The sequence below is a fragment of the Apteryx mantelli genome, chromosome 3 (assembly GCF_036417845.1).
Source record: "Apteryx mantelli isolate bAptMan1 chromosome 3, bAptMan1.hap1, whole genome shotgun sequence".
In the NCBI taxonomy this organism is placed as follows: Eukaryota; Metazoa; Chordata; class Aves; order Apterygiformes; family Apterygidae; genus Apteryx; species Apteryx mantelli.
Window position 1 is genome coordinate 22,474,328 of NC_089980.1, and position 23,855 is coordinate 22,498,182.

The window sequence follows — 23,855 nt, forward strand, 5'->3', positions numbered from 1 at the left end:
AAGTTAAGAAAGCATTCCCTTTAGCTTTCATTTGAAGATTTCTTAGTAAACTGAGGCAGTTCCCAAAGCAAAATAGGAGAGTGTGGTGTAAACCTAGAAGGCTGAAGAAAAGGGTCGGTTTGTCTTTGGGATGAGATGCCTTCCATGGGCTTGAGCCTGTTGCTAACAATCTCCAAAACAAGCAGTTAATCCTCCCCCCTTCACGTTGTTCAGTTGCTTTTAACTGCAGATGCCACATCTGGAAACCTAAAAACCTGATTTTTATTCTGACTGCAAAGCCCCTTCCCTAATCTGTTTCACAGTTTGCACTTGTTCCCCTCTTCCCTACACAGATAACTTTCTGTTCAAGAAAAACACCACCTCTCAAATATATCAGTATATCTCCTTGGGAATGGATATATGAAAAACAAATAAGACGGATTATTTTCAGTTGTCAAGTTCATTGATGATATGCGCTTGAAATCTATGGAATACTTTCTTTGCTTTATAAAAATATATTAAAACTAAATATTATCTGGAACAACATCGGTGTGTTTTTCATTACTCTAGCTTTGATATTTAATGAACTAGATCAGTTTCAAATGCAAAATACTGTTAATATATAACAGAAAAAAAGAATAGCTTCTGCATTTCTTCTTTAATGGTGTTTATTTTGAAATGAGCAACAGTGAAGCAAACATACCCTCCTTTAAATGGTGAACCAAAAGTGGGGTGCAGGTATCTTTTATGTTGAAAGTCCATGATTGTTGCCTGATAAAAATGGTTTAATTTTCTTTATGGCAACTTGGATGTGGTCCGTTATTTGTATCCTTTTAGTGCCAGAGTAATCAGACCTTTACTCAGGCCCAAAGATAGGGCATTAACCTAGAAGCTTTTATTAGAAAACTGCTTAAGCTTGTTTGTGTAGTGTTATTCAACACTCTTGTTGGCAGTGATGGGTGTACAGAACTTTCCATATGCTTCTTTAATCCATGTATGTTTAAGTGATGATGTTTTTTCCTTGTAGGAAAAATAAATAAAAGTTTTCAGTTATCACTTTACGGCTAATTACTTTTTTCTTTTTTTCTGTAGGTAAAGAGTAGAATGTATCAAGGTGAGTTTTGCTGTACTTTTCAGTGTACTCGATGCTTACGTTTATGCATATACAAATTTTGAAGATTTTCTGAGGACCAAGTGTTTATCTTCCCTCCTCTTCCAGGAGAATGTTAAGTGTAGGGTTAAGTGTAAGGCCTATAGATGATACTCTTCTGAAACTGAGGATGTGGAATGTGCTTGGCTGAGGAGAAATGATGCAGCCCACACCTGCAAATTAAAGATAAGGGCAAGGAAAAGCTCCACTCTATGAAACTTAAATGTGATCCTTTGGTTTGCTGCTAGGGTGGTAGTGGGGCAGAGTTTGTTTTGGTTTTCTGACTAATAGTGAATCTGCTTTTGCTTGTTCCTTCTTGCAAAAAGCAGCATCTAATACATCTTGCCTTTTCTGATGAGAGGAGCTTGATACTGGCTACTGTGTGGTTGCAAAGAGACCTCCTAAAAACATGAATACACATACTCTGTGGCTAGCACACAGCTTTTTACAAGAGCATTTCTCCAGCTTCAAATATATAAAATTAAAGTGTACTGAATAGAAAGGGATAAGAATTCAAAGTAGGACCATTGCGGAAATTCAGAAGTGAATGCAAAACAAAAATATGGAAGAATTGTCTTCTCATGAACTCTCTGCCTGTTTCCTCTTCACAAACTGCGCTTCTTATCTGTCATTCCCCTCTAGTTTTGGTGTAGTTATACTGCAGTTTCTTATTATATGATTAATGCAGAATTGATGAGCTGAAAAAAATCCATTTTAGGTCTGCAAGAAGATTTCTGTGCTGTAAAATAAATATTATTGAGGAGGAAGTACTAGTATTGGTGGTATAGAAACTGCTTAGCAGCCATTCTTAAAGAGAAGTGAGGAACATGTCTAATCCACTTTTTATTTCAAAATATTGTTTTGTATGTTAGAGTATAGAAACTACTAAAGCTAAGAGCAAATAAATATTCTTCAAGCATGATAAAGTTCATTTTGTTATTAAAATCTCTATCTGAAATGAAATATTAACAGTGATAAAATGCATTAAAATATAGACTTCATTTGGAACTCCACTGGCAAAATCTGTTATCCACTCTTCATCACAGTAGTAAAGTCAGGAGACCAAGTTAATGCAGGGATTCATGCCTCGTTTAAACTGCTGAGAATGATCTTGTATCTCTCAGCAGTCGTTTGTTGCCTCTCCTCTCAGCAGAGCAGGAAGGGATGGGGATCCTGTAGTCCAAAAGCCCTGATGTGGGAGAGGAAGGAGGAGTAGCAGTTGCCATTACAACCTGTAGGATGTGATTGGAACAACCAGTGCTTCCTGTTGTTTGAGCTGCAGGATTTGCTGTGAGGCAAATGAGGCTTGGGATGGTCAAATATGGGGGCACTTTAGGACTTGAAAAAGAATGCCAATTGGATGCTTCTTCTAAATTAATTTGCAATAAAGTAATTTAAGTATGTTAAAGTAATGTAATGTTAAGTATGCTAAGCATTGAATCCTAAAGATTGGTCAGCAAGCTGTTTAGATTGAGAAACACACGTATGCCTCAGAAAACTGCTGCTTGATCGCAGCCCTTTGTGAAATCCAGAAATAGTGTCTGTTAGAAAAGCATGCAGCTCTTTGAGGCTTACTCATGCCATCTGCTAGCTGACAGTGTCTTTCTGTTCACAGTAGATCTTTCAAAGCTTTTGTCCTATTCTTTGCTGACCAAAGTTTCAGTTTCAGTACAGCAGAAAGAACTGGTTGTTAGGGAAGGTGTTTGCATCTCCTTGAGTCTCAGAGCAGCAGTCTGAGGGTGCGCTGACATCCTCACTGGCAGTTCTTCCCTTGAACATATATCATCTAGGTATAGCAAGCACCTCAGTCTGCTCTAGTGTGCATTCTGTGACTGGCTTCTATGAAGCAAATGCAAGAGCTATATGCTTTGTGTCAGTGTTTGGTGCTTAACTGTCTGAAGTTGTTTTGAGTCCTAACTTTACATGAAAGCTCAAGATGCTTAGACTTCTGCAGAAGGGGCTGACTGCCAAGGAACTGACGGTATCCTGATTTGTGCTTTAGTCCCTACTTGAAAATGTTCCCTAAAGTGGTAGTAATGATAGCTCTGAATTTTTTCCAGGAAGTACAATTACTGCAAACTTTATTTTTCTTCCTAGTGACTGAAAAGCAACTTGCAGAAAAGATTAAAAACCTTCTACAAGAAAAAACAGAAATCCTAGAAAAGATGTCAGAGTACGATAAGAAGGTATCATTCTGTGTTCTTGTCATGCTTCATAACTTTCTATTTTTGGTTTAATGACACAGTCAATACAACAGCTAATATCTTTTAATTTTCTGTTCTTACTGAATATTATGTTGACGGTTTCCTCAGCTCTGTTTGATTGTTTCTGTACTTAGATAAAGGAAGCAAAGGAATCGGTGAAAGTGGCCCAAAAACAAAAAAATGTGTTCTCAGATGAAGCTGCAGAGCTTAAGGTAACATGCAGTTCATTCTTGTTGTACTGAAAGTAAAGACATTAATAAAAACTTGCTTTAGTCGGTCATGTGTCCTTTATTTTTAGGATACTGTCAAAGGGCTGGAAGAAACAAATCGTCTGCTGGATGACAAAGTAAAAAACCTGCACACAATGCTTGAAACAGAGAGAAAACAGAATGAGAAGAAACAGAGCAAGGTAAGAGCAATCACACTAATGGCTTATGTTGTCCTTAACTTATGTGCCTTAAAGGTGGTCACTCTCTGATGGGTGAACAGATAGAGGTAGAGCAAACAAGATGAACCACTTCAGAAGGAGAACTGAAATGAATTGCCCCCTTGAACTTGGGATGAACTGAAATTTATATTGATTCTGTAAGATGTTGATGAATCTCTGCAGTTATGTGCCTTCGCATGCAAACAGATGTACTCCAGTCTTGGGCTGGTCTAGTGCTTCCTACCAAAGCCAGGAAGTTCCTTAAAAATATGGGCTGAGGCTTTGAGGTTGGTATAAGAAATTTCCTTTTGCTGAGGAGAAGCACCTAGTTCTTCAGTAGGAGTGACACTCTGAGCTGCCCCTTGTTCTTGTTGTCTGTAGGTCTTCTAGTCTTCCCCCCCCCTTTTTGTTCTAATAATGGTAAGTTCCAGCAAGTACTTTGGTGTTGTTTTTGATCAAAGGTTATTGCTAATGACAGCAGCACGTGGTACTTTCGTTCTAGACCGTGCAGATGAACACGGAACTTTCCCAGCCACAGACAGGCAGAGTCACGGGGGAAGCTGATTCTAACCTCCAGTTTGTTTTTATGTTCTGCATGGCTGTTAAGGCAGCGCTGTGGTGCTACTAGTCCAGTGGTTGTTCTAATTAGGGATTGGTTGGTGCTTTGAATTTCTTCTTATGCTTCCAAAATATACAGATAAAATAATTACATGCTAAGGCATGTACCAGGCTAATGCAAAGTCACTGCTCATCTTTTTCTTATATAGATCTCTGAAACCCAGAAGTCCTTGGAGAAACTTCAAGAAGTTATCAGTGTGCATTCTGTAGAGCTTTCGGAGGTAAAGCATTACCTACATCTTCTCAACATTCATAGGTACAATATTTTGTACAGGGAAAACTCATGTCTAAGATCTAATAGCAGATGCTAGCTTGCCAGGTTCCAGGTTGTTTGTGCGTGTATATCTTTATATGTTACCAAGCAATATGTAGTTCTTATTCCATTCAGTTTAAATTTCTCTCTTTTTTTGTTCATTTTTGTTTAATACATAGGTGCAGATAGCCCTTAATGAAGCTAAACTAAGCGAAGAAAAGGTGAAATCTGAGCTTCATCATGTGCAGGAAGAGAATGCTAGGCTGAAAAAGAGCAAGGAGCAAGTAAGTTATTTCCAGGCCAGGCAACTTTGTTTCTCCTTTGAATGAAATGTCTGGACATTTTTCCTAGTCTTCTTGAGTATAACTTCAGTCTGATTCTTTCTCCTCTGTTTCTTAACACGTCAGGATTTTGTATTTCATAGTATTATGATGAAACTTAAACCACTTGTTTTAACAGTTTTTTTTGTGCAAATGAGCCATGTGTTTCCATTATGATGGCTTTGCCAGTTCCAGTGATTCAGTTTTTATCAGTAACTTCATAGAAAGTCTATATTGACGTGATGGTCCCTGTGATCAGGAGATTCTGTTTGGGGACAAGACTGAAGGAAGTCACACTAAAGAATTGCCAAGAAGCAGTTCTGAAGCTAAGACAGATAGGCAGGCCCTTTAGCCTTGAAATGTTATGACTGTCCTTCTACAGATTAATTGCAAATATCTATGTTCTCTTTCTCTGTATATGAAGTAATAGTCATTTTAAGGAACCTGGTTTAGTTGTCACTGGATTGCAGTTAATTCCTATTATTTTTGAAGCATGTGAGCAGTTTGGTTCTAATGTTGGAATATTGAATGAAAAAACATCAAATTTGTAGAAGTGCCTAGTAATATAAATTGCAGAAAGATTTCCAACATCCAGTTCTACTAGTAGACTAGTGATGAATGGGATAATTGTGAATCTTACCCTTTTTCTGTGATCTTCGGTGATCAGTTATCACCAGAGCTAGTAGTAAAAGACTTTAATTACATCTATCCTGTACTAAGAATAAAAAAACAAAAACCTTGCCTTGATTCTTCATACAGCTACTAAAAGAAGCTGAAGGTTGGAGTGAGAGACATACTGAGCTCAGTGAGCAAATTAAATTGTATCAGAAGTCTCAGAAAGACATAGAAGAAGCACTCGCCTACAAGGAAAATGAAATTGAAGTAAGTTCTCTTCAACAAGCTTTGAATATTACACACTGTAAAATAGTGTGGAATACTTTATAGAATGCAGAGCAATACTCCTTGAGTGATCCTTTGATTTCTTCATTAGGTTTTAACTAACTGCATTATGCAGCTGAAGCAGCTTGACATAGCTCCTGCCTCTGAGGCTAAGAAGGATGGTGAAGGGCATGAATGGAGTACAGAAGACGATCTGGCCAATGGAGAGTTACCAGGTACAATAATCCTGCCTTTTGGCTATTAAACACATACGGTAGATACAACATGAACATACCACCTTTATTATATGCTTTATCATGGGGAACAGGGAGAATCCATGCTTGTAGCTGCTTATGAGTTAAGAGACTGAAGGGTTTAATCCTCAAACAACACAAAATGCTTCCTAACTCCAAGGGAAAAAATGGTTAAGAGGATTATAATTGCTTTTAGAATAGTGTTTGGGTGTATTGTAAGTGTAATGAAAGCTATAAAGATGAAGGGCCTAAAGATTAGCAGTTAAGACCATTGCAAAATCTGAGAATCTCAGCTTTGCTGTTATGCTAGGTTTATTTTTTGTACAAGTATTATGGGTACCTCAGCATATATAACTACTTTAGATAATCACATTTTTTAAGTGTGAGAGACTGAAATAGAAGTTTTCAAAACTATTTAGGAAGTATAGAATCCTTGCTGTTATTCATATTTGCTATATCTCTGGTTTTGAAGACCTGTTTTTCTTTCTTTTTTTCTTCATCTTTCTCTCTTAACCTTACATCATCTATGGGCTGGAAATTCCCAGTTCTTGATTTTCAGATACTATTTCCAATAGCAGATACTGCATTCGCATTAATATTAGTGTGGTGGCTAGAAGGAGTGACAAAAAACCTTCTGAATGCCTTTTGGAATAAATGTTCTAGTTCTCTTGTGCTGGTCACTGAATTGCGATATCAGATAATTACTACTGTGTTTGTTTTCCCCCTTCTCCCCCTCCCCCTTTGTTTCAACATGTAAAGAAACTTATCCCAGTTTAAAAAGTGGAGTATGTTGTTATTAACATCTTTTGATTCCAGGGAATTGGGGTTAAGAAATGGGGGGAAAAATATACATATATTTTTTTTTTTCTTAGATAATGAGAGTGAGAAGATGAAGACTCAGATAAAGCAAATGATGGATGTCTCGAGGGTATGCTGCACAAGATATCTAATAAATACAGCCCCATTACTGCTGTACATATGATGATAAACTTCTTGCTCCTGTTTTCAGGTAAAAACTATGTTATCCATAGCTGAAGAAGACAGAGATCTTCTGCAATCCAAATTGAGTGATGAAGTAACAGCAAGACATGAGCTAGAAGGTAGCCGTAGCAAAAGAATTGTTTGCTGTAAAAATTCTGTCTGTGGCTTAAAAAGAAACCTTAGAACACTTAAGTTGCATAATGGTTCTCATAGCAACTCCCTTTGACTTCCTCACCTATCCTTGTTTCTCCAACAGAGCAAATAAAAAAATTAGAACATGACTCCTGTTCACTGCAGTCAGCCAAAGCTCGGCTGGAAAATGAATGCAAAACATTACAGCAGAAAGTGGAGATTCTCAGTGAACTTTACCAGCAGAAAGAGATGGCGCTCCAGAAGTAAGTCTTTCATTATTTTTCTACAAGAGAGCATATTGTATGACATGCACTGTTCAAGTGATCTTTGCTCAGTAGGCTCAAATGACTTCAAGTTGTATTGAATGAATGGTGATGGCTACTGCTTCAGTATGGTTGAAGCCCAAATTTTTTATTTTTTATTTTATTTTTTTTTTGCCATTCCACAGATTCTCAAAAACTCAATTTTTTTCACACACAATATTGTTTCTAGTGTAAAAACTTTTTTGGAGGGAAACAGGTGAAACTTCAGACTTTTGTCCAGGTAGCTTGGTCTGCAAACTCTGTGGTTGGTGTGTCATCTTGTTCAGAAATGACAAGGAGAAGATGGTGACTATTGATTGTTTCAGTTATTCTGAGCCTCAGTTCAATGAATCTATCTTTCATAATGTAGGAACTTAGTATTTTAGCCTTGTGTGCTTTTTGCATTTTCAAAGGGCTAAATTAAGATTGGGTTCCTGGCAATAGCTGAAATGAATTAATTACCAGGAGTGAAGAACTAGCTGTGTATTTCTCAGTTGTGTTCACTCCTCATTTATTTTTACTCACTTGTTGAAATGTCTGTAATACTATCTCAATTTTGTGGGGAAAATTTGAGATATGACTCAGATATTTTCATCTAAAAAATTCTTCAGGAAAATTGAAATTCTGGTAGAGAAGCAGTTGAAAGTTCTAGGGCTCAAGTGTGTGTTGGGCTGAAGCACAAGGTTGGAACGAATTTAAGGTATTGAGGCTCAAAAGTGAAACTGACTGATCTCGTTACTCAGCATTCTGATGTAGTAAACACGTAATAGGGAGGTAAAGGATAACCCACCTTTCATGAAAAGCTTCCTCTTGACCTCTGTAGCTGAAGGATTTATATTCCTTCAAAAACTTTTAGGAAGTTGCATTGCCCATTGCTGCCTCTTGATTTGAATGAAGGACTTCCCACAAATTTCTTGGGGAAAATTGTTTCCACATGTAGCTAAGGAAATGGCTTATGTTGAATTGGTTATTAGCCATAATTGACATACTAGTTTAATGGTTCCATTCTTATGGGATAGCTATTGTAAGACATGAACACATTATTGGCCTCTTTTAAATACTACTAGAAAAATGTCAAAAATGCAAGTATTGATGAACCATAAGGTTAAAAAGGCTGTGTGTCTATACATACATATACGTGTGTGTGTGTGTGTATGTATACACACGCATACATAAACATTTTTTTCCACTGTATAGAAAACTCACCCAGGAAGAGTATGAGCGCCAGGAGAAGGAGCAGAAATTGTCTGCTGCAGATGAAAAAGCAGTGCTGGCCATTGAGGAAGTGAAAGTTTACAAGTAACTTCAGTTTCTTAAGATTGTTGTTTTCCTTTATTTCAGCTGTTGAAGAAAATTCATTTAAGCCCCTTCCCCTCTTTTTTTTGACAGGCAAAGGATTCAAGATATGGAAGAAGAATTGCAAAAAACAGAGCGATCTTACAAAAATCAGGTAAACTTCCTGCTTGCTTGTTACTGTGTCACAATTTACTTCATCATTCTAATGCTCTGTAGTGAGTTGTTGGCAGTATTAGTTTTTGGAAAAAATAAGCTAAAACACTTATTTTCTTCTCAGATTGCTGCTCATGAGAAAAAGGCACATGACAATTGGGTAAGAATGTTCTTCCTTTTCAGACTGTATAAAGCAAACACTTTGCATTTAGCTTCAGGTTGGTGCAGTTAATGCAGTTGACAATATTTTCCCCTAATAGCTTATTGCTCGCTCTGCTGAGAGGGCCTTGGCTGAAGAAAAAAGAGAAGCAGCCAACTTGAGGCAAAAGTAAGTACAGGACAGATCATTTGTACTGCTTTTTGAACATGCTCTGTGTGACTTAGGAGAAAAGAAGCTCAAACTATGCAAGTGCTTGTTAGCCTGGAATGTGCAGTGCACATCTGAGTTACTAATTTTAAACTAGTTAAACTGTTTTGATGGTGTAAATACACATTCTTGGTGAAAAACTCTAATGTTTCACAATGCAGCTTGCTTATGATAGTGTTACATCATAATAAATAACTCGTATGTATTACTTGAATAAAAAAAATCTTTTTTTTAAAAAATAGATTAATAGAAGTGAACCAAAAAATTGTCATGCTTCAAAGACCATTAATTGTCAAGCCAACTCCAGGCAGACCTGATCGCCAGGTCCCTCCACGAAGAGGTAAATGCTGCTGTTTCTCCCAAAACTTTGGTCTCTGAGTCAGTTTAGAGAAGTAAATCAAATGTTTCTTTCATGTAGGGCCCTTAAGCCGAGATGGCTCTTTTGGCCCATCGCCTGTGAGTGGAGGAAATCCTTCTCCCACACAGATGATTGAAGTTTCTGGTCGTCCCCTTTCTGCTCCTCGAAGGGAAGGCTCAAGAGGTGAATTTGGTAAGTGGTGAAGCTTCCTTTCTGTCACAAGTATCTCTCATGCTAAAACCCCAAGAATGCTAAGTTTTGGTCTGATTCTGGGGGTAGTGTAAGTATTGACACCTGCTTTATAATAAACCTGTTGGTTTTTTTGTTTATTTTGTTTTTTAATAGAAATAGCTCAGGCATGTGTTGATTAGGCTCTGTGGGGTTCTTGTTTCCCTTAAGGTACAGTGGTAGATGGCCCCTCTGCTCCACGAAGGCCACCAGAGCTATCTGGAAGGATGTCTGTTCCTGGTAAGTTATGTGGCATGCAGCCAACTGCAACTCACTCAGCTATTCTTTCATTTCAGAAATTGAAAAACCATCTTCCTTTTGCCCAAAGCAGGATAAGGCATGCAATTGCGGCTCTCTTTACAGATCTGGGGCCTGCAGTAGCATCCCTGATCAGTACTGCACCAAGAACCTCCTCCCCTTCTGCAGCAATGGATGGAGTGGTAAGCTGGAAAAAAAAAACCTTCAGGAAGCATTTCTAATATGTGATTTACTGTACTTCCTGCTTCTTCTTTAACTGTATCATGTTCTGTCTTGTCTATATCATGTCACTATCCTTATTTGCTGTCCGTTCCCCCCCTTCCCCAAAAAAAGCAGCCCTCTCCCAAAGAGTCTGAAGCCCCTTGTGTAACTACTGATTCATCTTCATCTTTTGAACCAGCTACAGTGAGTATTCAGAGACTGAATATGGTGTTACTCTGCTTTGGTGGAGAGGAATAACAGGCTTGGTGTTCTGAACTTCTAAATAACAAAATGCTCTGCAAAACTAACCAAGGGCTTATACCTCTGTCTCAAAAGGTCTCTTTAATGATGAACAGTTGCTGTTTCATTTTCATGGAATTGAGAAAATGAGGTCTTTCTTGTTAAGGACTGCAGACAAACACTTCACTTTGGAGTGACTACAACAATAATCCTGAGAAGCTGTCTTACCTGTGGTATTTAAGCACTATTCCATATGTAAAATAAGGAGCCAGGCCCTTTACCTTTGGAGGGTTGCTGGCTGTTTTAGGAGCTCTGAGGCCCAAAGGGGTGGTCAAGGACACTTTGAAAGGGATGGAAGTGCTCTTTAGCTAAAACTGTCCTCCCAGAAGGTACACTAAGTATTCACTCCTAGGTAGAGCAAGCAATGTTCTGTGCAAAGGGGCAATGAAGGTGCAGTGAATCTTGCTATTTTCCAATTGGTTAATATATATATTTTTCTTCTGTCTCTTCGCATTTGGGTGAGTGATCGTGGTGTTCAGCAGTGTCAATATTTCTCTGATGCAGTGAGTCACACATTGAAGTATTAACCTAATCTTGCACAGGCTAATATTAGTCCGAAAGGCCCACCTTCTTTCCCTGGGACACCTATCATGACCTCTCCAGTGATGGGACCTCCACTTCCACCACCTGTTCGATATGGACCTCCACCAGCTCCTCTCCGTGGGCACTTTGGGCCTCGACCTCTTCCTGGGCCCCTAGGTATAGTTCCACTGCTTTGTCCTGAAACTGATCTCCCCCTGTGCTTCCCAGAAGCCTACTGCAGAACCGAGAATCTGCCATCTCTTAGCACACAGCTTCCCTGTTCTTCATGAGGCTTAGCTGTCTTGCCCAGTAGGTCTGGACAGGCTTTTTTCAAGCCTCCTTAATTTCTAGGTGTTTCTCCCTGTTAAGTCTAAACTGGAAACCAGCTGCCAAAAGGCACTAGAATATAATTCATGGCATGTGAAGTCTGCATGTGATAGTGATCCACCCCAGAGATGCTTCAACAAATTACAAAATGAGGAACAAGTTGGGAGCTTAATGTTTAGATTTGAGCAAAATTTCTCTTAACTCAGTGTCTTTTTCTTCTAGTTCGTGGTGCTCCCTTACCACCTGCAGCTGTACGAGACTTCTTACCTGGCCCGCCCTTAGGAATGAGAGATCTGCCTCCTGGCTCACTACCGCCTCCAGATCCAAGAGGATATGGACGTGGGCATCCTCCTTTTCGACCCCTAGGTCCTCATGGCCCAAGAGATTATCCTCCAGGCCCACGGCTACCCCCACCTGGCTTGAGAGACTATACGCCTTCTCCTAATAGAGACTTGACACCATCAGGACCTAGAGACTACCCAGCAAGCCCTCCACCACCACCACCACCGGCAGGCTCAAAGGACTATACACAGCCTCCAGCACAGAAACCATAACTGCAGTGTCTGATCAGCAGCTCAATGGAATGGACTCTAGCACACTTCCTGCAGTCAGGACTTTAGAAGATGGTTCTCTGTTCAAAGCCGTTTATCTCATTTCAGTATATTTCAGCTTTTGCAGGATTAATTTTTATCCAATTGCTACAGACATCTTATGTGCATTTATGATCACCTTAAACTCATCCATCCTCTTGGGCTGCAAGAACTTTTTTGTGATGGACTTGAACCTACTCTAAACGTGCAATAGAAAGGAAGTACCGGTGTGGCTAGTTTTAATTAAATGTAGCCTATGTAACCAATTGGTGAATGAACTAATTTCGTGAAAAATGTAAATCAAATCATTTCCTGTGGAAATAATTTTTAAGTAAAATGCTATCTTACCTGCCTTCTCCATCACATCATTAAGCTGCAGTTATTGTAGACCAGGGGTTTACATAGGAGTCTAAGGACTTTTTTTTTAAAGATGTCTGGTCAGAGATCAGAAGCACAAATGATACTGTATTCAAAGGCAAGTTATAATAAAAAGCAAAATTCCTTTTGCTAAACCCTCAAGACTTTGTTCCAGTGCCTTTTTCTTTTTTTATTCAGAAAGGACATCGCTTCAGTCATGTAACCAAAGAATGCTAGAGCCATGATCAAGTTAAGAACTGAATCAAGGCTGAGTAATTGCATAGGTTGTAAAATTAATGATTGTGTTAACCTTATGCTGAACTGGTCTAGCACATTACTGACTTGCTTCATGTATGAAGATAGTGGGGGATGCAGACCTCAACTGAAAGGCAGTATAGTGCTGGAAACTATGGACAGCCTGAGCTCTTGAATGCCACAATCATGGGGTTAGTTCAGAAATACAGGTTAGGGCTCTAGGATTCTAGAAATGAAGAAATTTAGTAACCACTTTCTGCTTTCAAAACTGGCTTCCTAGAGCATTCAGAAGAGAAGAGGCAGAAAGCAGCATATTAAGCAGGGTTTGAGAACTGAGGTTTAAATCTTTGTGTTCAAGAACAATTCAGCTTCCCTGGCATTAAGTCTGTGTTTTACAGCCTTTTTCACTTAACATTGTATTTAAAAAAAAAAAAAATTTTTTTTCCTCAAGCAGAGTGGTTTTAAGTAAGCCCTATTAACCTATATTGCTTCAAATCAGCTTATATACACAGAACATGAGATAACTTTAAAAACACACTGTACGCCTGCAGATGTTCAATGAAATCCCTGAAGGTAAGGGTTAGCCCTTTGAAGAAATATGTAATATTGGGCATAGCAGGCCAATTATCTAGACACTAAGCAGTTTTAACAATACTCTGTACAGAAATACTTAGGGAGAAACAGGGGAAGAGAAAACAATTAGAAATAATAAAAAAACCTAATGAAAGACCATTATAGCTTTACTGCCAGAGTACAAGCAGCCATTAAACTTGTCATGTAGGTGTTACATTCTTACAGTACAAGTAGTAAGCTTTAGATTTAAGATGAAAGACAAGATAGAACATCACTAAAGCATAAAACAATACATGTAGGAGCTTGTGTTTTGTGGAGTAGTTCTTTCAATGAAAGCCAGTTTGCAGAAAAAAATGCAAAGAATAGAAGCAACTTTAAAAATGGTATTTCACACTACAAACATTAATTCACAATTAGTTAAATACAAAGCTCTACTTGTGTATTTAACAAAAATACTTCAAAGTTGACATGTCATATAACTGGAGTTAATACAGACATCTACAAGCTAGGGAAGAGTCAAGGTAAGTAGCTGAAACAGTGGGTTTGTAATTCAAATGAAAATGTTCAATTTGAATGGTGGCTAATTACATAGACATTGAACATATGTATTTGAAAGTTGGATTCTCCTAGTTTAGCATCTCTTCTTCCCCAACACAAAGTTTTATGATATTTAATGTCTCTTCCCTTGCCCACTTCAGTTAGCATTAACACAACTTTCAGCTGGAAGGAATCATCCTCTGGGAGCAGCAGGAGGAGGGCAAGCATGCTGTTAGTCACAGGCAGAACGCACAACTTAGTTCAGTGCTTTTACCAGGTATTGAGTGACGCTAAAAGAAACAGTAGGATGTCAGACCAGAGACAGAGCCACAGAATATTCACTTGCTGAGCAAGACGAGATGTATGCGTCATGCAAAAGCCTGGTGCTATAGATTTTTAGGTTAGAAAGAGGCCTAAGCCAGCAAAGCACTGTTGGCAAATCAATACAGCTATTGACTTAACTCAGATTTATTTGCAACTGTAGAAGTTAAACTAATGTTTTGCTCCATCAGGATTTGTCCAGCCTTTTTACAGAGTTTGAAGGATAAAGTTGCTGGCTTTTTTTTGTTTTGTTTCTAAGAATGTATGCATCCTTCTTTTGGATGGTATCTGGCATGCCTCAATCAATTAGAGGTATTTCCGTAACTCATGGGGATTTTTTTAGGACTTGATATTCTGAAGTATCAGACATAATACCACTGGGGGTCTTTCAAAGACCTGTAAACAGGAAAATACAATTGTACTTCTATAGTTTTTTTTTCAACCATTAATGGAATTTGAGTAACTGTTGCTGTTTTTGTCATAACAGTTAAATAATTGTGTTGAGTGAGGAAAGTTTATGTCCTTGGTTATGCCAGAACAGAGGAAAAGAGAGAAGATAAGGACATTCAGAAGCAGCTTTTTATCCTCATCAATATGGTAAAACAAAGAATTCTGAATACCTCCTTATGAACAGACAAAGGGTCACAAGGAGAAGTAACATCCTTTTTCTTAAAGCATTCTGCAACATCCTAATGTTACATGACAGAGAAGAGGAATTAGTAATACATCTTCATCCAGATGGTTTAAAAAAACCTAACATTTGACACTGTTTTGGGTGCTGGGTCTTTTGTTAGCATAGCAGAATATTTAGGCACTAGTTAGATACGCAAGAAGTATATCAGACCTTAAAGTATTGTATTAAATATCCACTCAAATATATGAAAGGTTTGACTGGGTTCTACTTCTGTCCCTTTATTAGGTCAAAAAGTGAGTGAAATTGTGTTATAATAAGCCAATGTCCTGCAGCTTATTACACACTGAATCAATAATATAGAAAATAAAGGATAATCCTATCTACTTACATAAAAAGGTAATTTTAGAATAAGTTTCCAGACTTGCACAAAATATGCAGAAAACTGCATACAATCAGTTTCCATAAAAAACAGCAGTTTCATGTAAAAGGTGGGTCAACCTGCTAGCCAGATCTACTTTATTAAAAGCTCTGGAAAATAATTGACACTGTTTGTTAGACACTAAGGGGCCAGTCCTGCTATCACCAAAACAGTAAAATTCCCCCCCAAGATGAGCATGAGGCCCTAAATGAAGCCTCTCTTCTTTCTCCACCCATCTTTGCAAATTGTTCTGTGACAAGATACAGGAAAAAAAAATAACTCTACCTGGGAGTAACTGTGATTTAAAGGTTTGTAATATATATTTTATCTAAAACTAGGAAAAGTGGATTGGGCAAGTCTAAGAACTAAGATTCAGCTGCTAAAATCATAGTTCAGTTTTCTCATCTGCAGTTATCTCCTCCTCCTAGCCTGATCAAAGAAGACCAGCTGACTGATGAGCTCTTCTGAGGCCAGCTTGTCTCCCAGCCTTGACCTAGCATCCTCCTCTCCCTCGTTTTACACCACTTGCGATAGCTCAAGCTCCTTCCCACCTCACCTTGTCTTTTTCCTGGTTTTCTGCCACCCAGCCCTTTACAGAGGACTCTGAAATGCAGATGAGAGGAACTACAATAGCACAGCAAGTGTAGCCAGGTTAGTAGGCCTGCCACATCTTTATTGCTACAGGTTTGGCAAAGGGGCAGTCTCCATCCTTCAGTGGAGTTTGAGGCAAAGGAGAATAATGGTTAAGGTAAAAAAATTCTGAACAGCAAAATTAGGAAAAGCAGTCAAAATTTTTCAGGGCTCTCAGAAAAACCTGTATCCGGAAGGTACTGAAAAAACTTGCACTTGAATGGTAGGCTTGCCTCTGACCCTGTAGTAGTGCTGTGCAGTATGTGATGGTCCCATTTGACCTACTGGCATGAATACAGTTGTTTTTTTCTTGCCCCTTGAAGGCTAAGGCTACTACACACAGCTACCAGACTTGTGGTTTAGTTCACAGAAGTCTCACAAATAGGGTCATTCCTTGTGCAATGTTTGATGGAGGTGAAGGTAAAGTGGTTTCTTGGTCAACAGTTGCAATTTCTTCCTTTTAAAGTCAGTGGGTTTTTTGTACCTGTAACCACAAGAAAGTAAGTTAATGCAAGTGCTAAAGACTATGCAGGAAAATGAAAGCATATTAAAAAGCTTGTCCTGTCCAGATCCTATTGCCATAATCTTTCAAATACATCTGTTGTTAGGATTTACTGAAATGAACAATAATGAATAGATTCACATGAAGAAACTCCAAACAGTATTTTCTCTGGAATATTATTTTGGCAAAATAAAGATTTCAATTTTTAAAATCATGTAAGCTTTATGTAAGGAGAATTCCCGATATAATACTCTGGAACCTAGGAAATACAGTACCAGTTAATTCAGGATGTCAGAAGTACTGCAGCCAATGGAGACATTTGTTAAACACTTCTTCAAGATGCTTTGAATTGCAAGTTCCCCTTCTTTCTCAAAAAACCCCCCAAAGACCTCCCTCAACACACCTTCACCCACACAGTAAGGACAGGATGCACATCACAAACACTGCAGTGTAACTGGCTAATCTATTTCCTTGCCTGCTTAGAGGAAAAAAAAAAAAAAAAAGACAATGCTTTGAAATGTTCATAAAAATTCAAATTTAAATCAATATCGAACATCTCAAATCATATTTCCTTTATAGAAGTTCTGTACTAGAAATTCACGAGAGTTCAATATTTTCTTATACAGCTGATCCGATGCTCAAGCTAAGGTCAAAATGAAAGACTCCCACACACAATTTGTTAACTTCATTCAGTTACAGACACCACAATTTCATTTGGAAATAGTCTAGTTTTGAGAAAGGTCTCTAGCCATTTTATTTGTCTAAAAGCATTTTATCTTCCATTCTTATTAAAAGTAGAATATTTCTTATGGAAGTCAATCCAATGAGTCCATAAAACCTTCCTCGATGCAACAAGCAACTCATTGTAACTGAAGCCTAGTTCGTTTCCTCTGTAGCACCTGCCACGGGCATCTATAACCGCAAGTCACTTACAGTTCTATAACAATTGCCCCAGGTTTAATTTCATCCATCTCCATGAAAGCAAAGCACTTGGTGCTAGTAAACCTCTTCTTAGGCTTGTAGTGTTTGAATTCAAAGAAAATAGCTGCACCTAGAGCGTAAGTAGTTTATTAGAAAGTTAGTATGGAAAGGAAATTATGGGCAACAATTATCAGAAAACTTATCTGCCATTAAGGTGCTCTACATACAGTGGAGAGAATTATCTCCAACAATTTCATAAGTTACTCAAAAGATACACCATGTTCTTACACTGCTCACCACACTCACGTGAGCTTGCACTCCCAACTCAGTTACTCATATACAGGTAACAGTTATGACAGTCCAATGATTTGAGAAGGTCATAAAGCAACTCAATATGTAACAGAGCAGACTGCTGCATTTTTATCTGTTTTCATTCCTCTTTTGTCTGCAAGTCATCACAATGACCAATTTGAAAAAGACAGGATGTAAAGGTCTATTTTTATCCACTTCTGGATTTTGAGCCCTACAGTAGCAGCTCATGCACAACCTGTTTATTAGATCAGGAGCAGCCTAGTGTCTACACTCTGAAAGCTCCTGGGCCCCATTTCCAATATCTGACACTACATACCTTTTGTTAGTTTTTCAACATGTTTCTGGATCTCAATGTCCACATTAAAATGGACATACGTGTCCTCCTTCCTCAGAGCCACAGGAGTATCTTGCACAGGAGTCAGATCTATCCCATTCAAATCTGCAGGAAAGAAATACCATGAGAATGGCAGAAGCTTCTCAGACTTTAAAGTCTTGCTTTCTTCAAGAGATTTAACAATAACTTCTAAAACATCCGCAGAAAATTAATGTCCATCTGGATTTTTCCCTAACCTTAAAAAGGGGCAATCATACTCTACAGGCAATCTTATCTTTTGACTGCAAAGAGAAAGCAGGTGAACTTCTGACAATGTTTAAGAAGAAAATTTGGAACTATCCCTCTTTATTTCAAGAGGACACTTCTTGCTGCTGCCAGCAAAGGATTCCATTCCCTCTGCAAGCAGGACTTGAGCAGGGCTTCAGAATTGCCACTGAACAGGCAGAAAGGCAGAGGCACCGCAAGGCTCCCCTCCACACAGGATCTGCATGGCGCAAATAGCACAGCTTGCACAAGCTGCAGTCGTTGCAGCCCCCTTGCTTTGTTGCCTAGGCACAGCGTGCATTACTCCTCTTAACTCTTCACAGGTAGAGGGACGGGGACCGTTGGGCTGCGTTCCTGCAGTCGGCACTGGCCACGGGTTGTGCTGATCAAGCACAAGCCGGAACAGACAATACTGTTTCTCAATAAATTTCTGCTGTTTACACCAGCACCTTTGTGCTCTTTTGTCCTCTTACTCTCCTTCTCTCTCATTAGTGCTTCCTTTCCCTCAGGTGGAGCCAAGTTGCTAATGTTGTGGTCAAGATTACAAGTACGTAATGGACAGTGTGCCTAGGGTACAGGCTCAGTCTGGGGCCCAAAAGTGCCCCTGAACACACTTCTTTCAGGGAGCAGGCAAGGGTCACCAATGATGCATTTGCATGATGCAGGAAACCTCACTCCAAGCCAATAGCAGAGCAGACCTGGTATAAGATGACTGGGAAAGTGACTACTAGGCATCTTGAGGCTTCTTTTAAGACAGACAAAATGACTTTTCAGAGTTACTTTTTGTCACCAAAAATCTTGAGAAGTAAAGTATAAAATCACTATTAACAGAATAGATGATAGCCTCCCATACTCTTTTTGATTCTACTTTCTACACCACTACTTGGCAGCTTTGGTAACTGCTTATTAAAAGCCTGCAACTAGAGCGCCACCTGTTAACAGAGACACTTGTCGGGAAAACAAACCTAACAAAGTACAGTCTCCCTTAGCTCCAGAAAGGAAACAAAAGCTAGCTCTGAAGACAAACAACGTTAAGAAAGGCAAACACTTCAGTGGAAGGGAACACTGACTATTTGCTTTACAAATTCTGATAAGTTCCAGGATTCAGTGTTAGAACCCCGTTAGCACTGGTATTTCCCTGCTGGCCAAGAGAAACTCAACAGGAAAGAATTAAGTTCGATCAAAACCACGTCTGTCTGGCTAGCCCTGCCATTGAAATCACTGTCCCTCAGCTTTCTAGCATACTGGGGGCAAAGAAAGATCCAAAAGTGACTAGAGAAACAGAGCCTGAAGAATAGTTACATAATCTAAAAATAATGCTGCAAACCTACAGCAACATGATAAACAAATAAATACTGCATTTTTCCCAGAATGAAAACAAAAAGGGCAAGTGTATCAGCTGGAGAAGACTAGAGTCATGTCTCAGCCTTCCACCCTAACCAGGAGAACAACTCAAAGCTTCAGAGTGAAGCAGAAGGTTTGACCATTGAAAAATCATCACAGGAAGCAGGATTAGATAAAGCTTTCTGTCTACATATTTGTCGGGTAACATTTGAAGCATCACTGGGATTCAAGTGACATTAGATACCATGACCCTCACCTCCACCAAAGAACTTGTTTGGTGGAGGAAGCAGCCTGATTACACATCTAACAAATATTTTATCCCTACCGTTAGTCTCTAATAGCACATGTAGAGAGGATATGTACAAGGTCACTATCAAAACTAAACACAATTAGAGGATGTGGGCTCAGCCACATATTTTTTATCTGATAATCAAAAAATGATATACCTCAAAAAATTGTAAAGATAAGCATGAGTCAAGCAGGGCAGGTTAAGGGTAAGCAATCCTGACTACAGTAGCTTCCTGCTAAGAAATGGGGAAGGAGGAAGAGGCAGATACTCCCAGTAGAAAGACTCAGAATACCAAAAATCTTAGCCTCAAGCAAAAGCCATCAACTATGTCGCCATCTGAAATAGAGAGAAATCCTGATGCTACTTACCCTGGACTGACAGAGAGAGGTTCTTCCAGACTCAAGGCAGCTATCAGAGGGGGGGCTGTTAGCCCACTAGACTTTGGCTGAGATATTTCACTGCCAAGGCTGAACTGCATTTTATGTTTTACTTCGCTTGTAAGCTTTGCTTCCTGACTTTATAATGGTGCCAGTGGGGGGTGGTTTTCTGCCTCCACAAAGTCCAGAAACCAATACGTATTGGGGAGTACAAGTAGTCCAAAGGGACCTGCTCTCCAGAGTTAGCTGAAGAATATGGGACAGAGAAGTACAGTCTGCCAAGTCACTGATACTCAGCTCCCAGCTTGGGGAAAACACCCCAGGGTGCAAAGACAAGTGTCTCTCCTTCAGTGAGCAGGGAGGAGATTCACCTCTCAGTATCTCTCAAATATAGAATTTTCCTATCCTTGATTAAAATAAAAGCCCTAAGTCCACAACAGAAGATGCAAGCATCAAAAAGAGGCAACAAATACTTCTCCCTGTAGGTTTAAAAATCAATACAGTTTTCAGAAAACACACTTTCTCCACACCAGATATGAGGAGCCAGGAACAGAAATCGTTACCCTTTACACTGACTGTGATGTAAGGATCAATGCACTGCCCAGCATCTTTCAGACCAATTTTCTCTATGTTGATGGTGAGTAAAGTCATCCCGGGTTCAGATGGCAATCTGGGTAATAAAGTACCTGGAAAGAGTAAAGCATATTATTAACCCTTTAAGTAATCTTACAGCAGAGGCCTTGCTTATTCCATCTACTGTTTATCATCTTTCATGGAAGATGCTGTTCTCCAGAGAGGGTTCAAAGCCTAAGGATTCATACCCTGAGAGCACACAGCACTATGGGAAAGTCTGTGTACACAGATACACAACATCATTTGACAGACTTCAAAGCCTGCACCAAAAAACCCCCAAGACTGCCTCAAGTTAAATAAATCCACAGAAAACTGTAATGCCCTACAGAGTGGAACTTTGTTTAAAGTGTTCTTTCTTGCTCTCATGCAAAATAACTCATGCATGGAATTCAATTTATATCATTTTTAAGAATTAAACTTGGGAGGCTGGATTCAAGCTGCAGTGCAGGAAGTTCAGACACTTAATCAGGAGTACTGACCCCACTGAACATGACTTGGCCTCATGTTGAGCATTTAGACTGGAAGAATAAGGAGGAAAATGGCATTGTTGAGAATCCCACTGGACAAAAGGAAAGCAGAAGAAAGATTCTTAATTATCTAAATCCCATTGGCAGGGACTTAAAGGAAGTGGGGGAAAATAGTTTTTGCATCCCTTCTGCTTTAAGGAAGGAGTTACTAGCTCTGTATGAAGAAACTTTAACATCAGGTATCTTTGTGGTCACAGGCTGATGTCAATTTAGGTGAATCCTTGCAGTACTAAGGAATAGAGTGCAGCTGGCAAGAAATTCAAATTGTACAAACTCACTGAAAGCCATGGGATTCTGTAATCAACAACGGGGTAGTTTCTTCATGGTGATTTTAGAAGAAGTTGGCAGGCTTAATTAAAGCCTGACTCTAGTATTAAACGAATAAGCACCAAGACAGAAAATGCTTAGACTCATGAGCAAGTTTCATTTAGAGTTTTGATTTTCTAATTAAAAACAAAAAACAAAAACAAAACGCTATCCCAAGGCTTTGAGATCTAAACTAATAGTTTCCTTTGGCAAGTCCAGTGAGGGCTTTCCTTCATCCTTCTTTTCCCTGATATTCTTGAAGGGCTGGAGAACTGAGGATTTTTTGCCGTATTAGCAGGACTGGCTCTGAAAAGGGACCATATATTCTGCTCTTAGAACTAAAGCCACAGCTTCAGCATGATTTCATGAGCACACCCATACTCAGTCCCCCTCTTGGGATCATCAGCAAGGCTTGAATCACATCTACCATACAGTACATTTTAGTACTTCTGTCTTAGCTACTACTCATGACCTTCTGGTACCACATCTGCGGACACTTCAGAACATATCACGGCAGAATTTGACCCACCCTTCTGGAGTAACAGGATGGGCTTCTGACCATAAAGTGAGAAATGGTAAAATAAAGTTATGAGAGAACATCTATTGCTGCCCAAAAGCATATACACAACTGTTTCATCCTGCTATATCTCTTGAACAGATGTTCAAAGTCAGGGTTCTCATTTCAACCTTATGGAAGGCAGAAGCAAGTCTATTTTCTCTTTGGCACAAAATTTTGGTCTGCTACTTTTCAGTTACCTCCAAAGAGCAGCATGTCCAGCCAAGAGTCATAATCAGCTGTAACTTCCAGTTTTCCTATCCATCACTCAAAGGGACCAAGTGATAGGATATTTGACATGTAAAATAACCTAATAGATGCATCAGACTTTGCCTTTTATTATTAAAAAATCGGCTTAAGAAAAAATCTACTGCAAAATGCTTTTCAGAAATTGCAGAGTTGCAATGAACAGAAAAGTCAAGCTCACTTTCAGTGGGTGAGAGAACAGTAGGACAGATGGTGTCTAAGGAAACATGGTTTCTTTGCCACTTCAGCTGGAGGAACAGCCAAGCCAGCAAAGCAATATAGCAGCTATACACCCGGCTCATATGAGCCACAGCCACCCAGCAGGTCTTTTGCTGAAGCCTCTGTAGTCATTTCACATAGGAGACATCAGCTGACAGTAACCTCTCTGAGGTATCTTTAGTAGGGCTGGCCATTGCAATGCCAGTCTGCCATCGTGGCTTGGGCCCATTAGCCTTTAGCAGGCTCACACTGAGGCTTTTCATTAGGGAAGTGGCAGTCATTTCAGACGTGGTGGCTGGGAGTCATTGCCAGAGAAGGCACAGAGCACCTACAGATGAAATAAGTGTCCTCCTACAGGTGCATTTCACCTTCAGGAGCCAATCTAACAGCTCACTGCCACCAAGACAGAGGGGTCCTGTCTCTCCAGCCCCAGCCCCCAGTTCAGCTCACCAGGAAAAGGGGAAAGAACAACAAGTCTCCTTCTGGGTTCACAAATGGAAATGGCTCACAAAAGAGTCTGCTGCCAGCACAGCACTGGAATAAAGGAGTACACAGCCAGGAGACCTTCACCATTAGGGGCAGCATGCCATTGGATCAGCTCATCTCCTTATAGGACTGAAGTCATAAGTACATGAGTACATTTAGTGTAAGATTTCCCATCAAACATGCACTCCACTAAAGAAAAGCTAGCTATGCCTACCTTTGGCAACACTGCAAGTCAGCATGTTTTTATTAGCACAAGACTTCTAGAGCGCTATATAAGGTACATCACCAAATATGACCTTCCCTTTTTCTGGCACAGGAGGCAGATAAAGATCAACAAATAGACGCTCAGTTCTTTGACTCTTACCAGAGGCTGTATTTTGAGGGTTGAAATTAAGAGCTAAATGAAGGATGTCACAGCTACATGAACATGATCAAAGAAATTACAGTATGTATTAAAAGGTTATCATACCTTCATTGGCTCCTGAGTTAGATGAATGGTGCAATGTGATAACGATGAAGCCATGCATGTAGAAGACAAGATCATGGTCAGTTAGACAATACAGTTATGCACTGTGGATTAAAGGCATATAGAAGCAAAGAGTGCAACACAGTTCTATCAATTCAATAAGGAAATCTACTTAAGACTTATAAGGCTCAGCTTAGAAGGCTGCAAACTGTTTTGGTTTAAGCCTCATTATCCAGAGAAAGCAACAAC

General features: G+C 39.4%; 2 protein-coding genes across 7 annotated transcripts in view; one reads left to right on the plus strand and one right to left on the minus strand.

Annotated features, from left to right (window-relative positions):
• MIA3 (MIA SH3 domain ER export factor 3) overlaps positions 1–12,618 on the plus strand; it is a 28,347-nt gene extending 15,729 nt beyond the window's left edge. For 2 of the 5 annotated variants that reach the window (XM_067292897.1, XM_067292894.1), the window contains exons 8-29: positions 1,072–1,093; positions 3,227–3,315; positions 3,468–3,545; positions 3,632–3,742; positions 4,528–4,599; positions 4,811–4,915; positions 5,711–5,833; positions 5,943–6,066; positions 6,957–7,012; positions 7,094–7,184; positions 7,322–7,460; positions 8,697–8,798; positions 8,889–8,949; positions 9,073–9,108; positions 9,209–9,276; positions 9,558–9,655; positions 9,734–9,865; positions 10,073–10,141; positions 10,265–10,341; positions 10,493–10,564; positions 11,203–11,359; positions 11,732–12,618. In XM_067292897.1, coding sequence (XP_067148998.1) covers positions 1,072–1,093; positions 3,227–3,315; positions 3,468–3,545; positions 3,632–3,742; positions 4,528–4,599; positions 4,811–4,915; positions 5,711–5,833; positions 5,943–6,066; positions 6,957–7,012; positions 7,094–7,184; positions 7,322–7,460; positions 8,697–8,798; positions 8,889–8,949; positions 9,073–9,108; positions 9,209–9,276; positions 9,558–9,655; positions 9,734–9,865; positions 10,073–10,141; positions 10,265–10,341; positions 10,493–10,564; positions 11,203–11,359; positions 11,732–12,063 — 2,214 coding nt within the window. In that variant the 3' untranslated portion in view covers positions 12,064–12,618. Of the gene's footprint in view, positions 1–1,071; positions 1,094–3,226; positions 3,316–3,467; positions 3,546–3,631; positions 3,743–4,527; positions 4,600–4,810; positions 4,916–5,710; positions 5,834–5,942; positions 6,067–6,956; positions 7,013–7,093; positions 7,185–7,321; positions 7,461–8,696; positions 8,799–8,888; positions 8,950–9,072; positions 9,109–9,208; positions 9,277–9,557; positions 9,656–9,733; positions 9,866–10,072; positions 10,142–10,264; positions 10,342–10,492; positions 10,565–10,696; positions 11,360–11,731 lie in introns of those variants that run through there. The other 3 variants (XM_067292895.1, XM_067292896.1, XM_067292898.1) reach the window with 3 other exon arrangements.
• An 815-nt stretch (positions 12,619–13,433) lies between these two features.
• AIDA (axin interactor, dorsalization associated) overlaps positions 13,434–23,855 on the minus strand; it is a 31,280-nt gene continuing 20,858 nt past the window's right edge. The window contains exons 7-11 of one of the 2 annotated variants that reach the window (XM_067292899.1): positions 23,610–23,621; positions 20,731–20,853; positions 17,876–17,998; positions 17,260–17,377; positions 13,434–16,308 (exon numbers count right to left, since the gene is read on the minus strand). In XM_067292899.1, coding sequence (XP_067149000.1) covers positions 16,212–16,308; positions 17,260–17,377; positions 17,876–17,998; positions 20,731–20,853; positions 23,610–23,621 — 473 coding nt within the window. In that variant the 3' untranslated portion in view covers positions 13,434–16,211. The remainder of the gene's footprint in view (positions 16,309–17,259; positions 17,378–17,875; positions 17,999–20,730; positions 20,854–23,609; positions 23,622–23,855) is intronic. The other variant, XM_067292900.1, reaches the window with a different exon arrangement.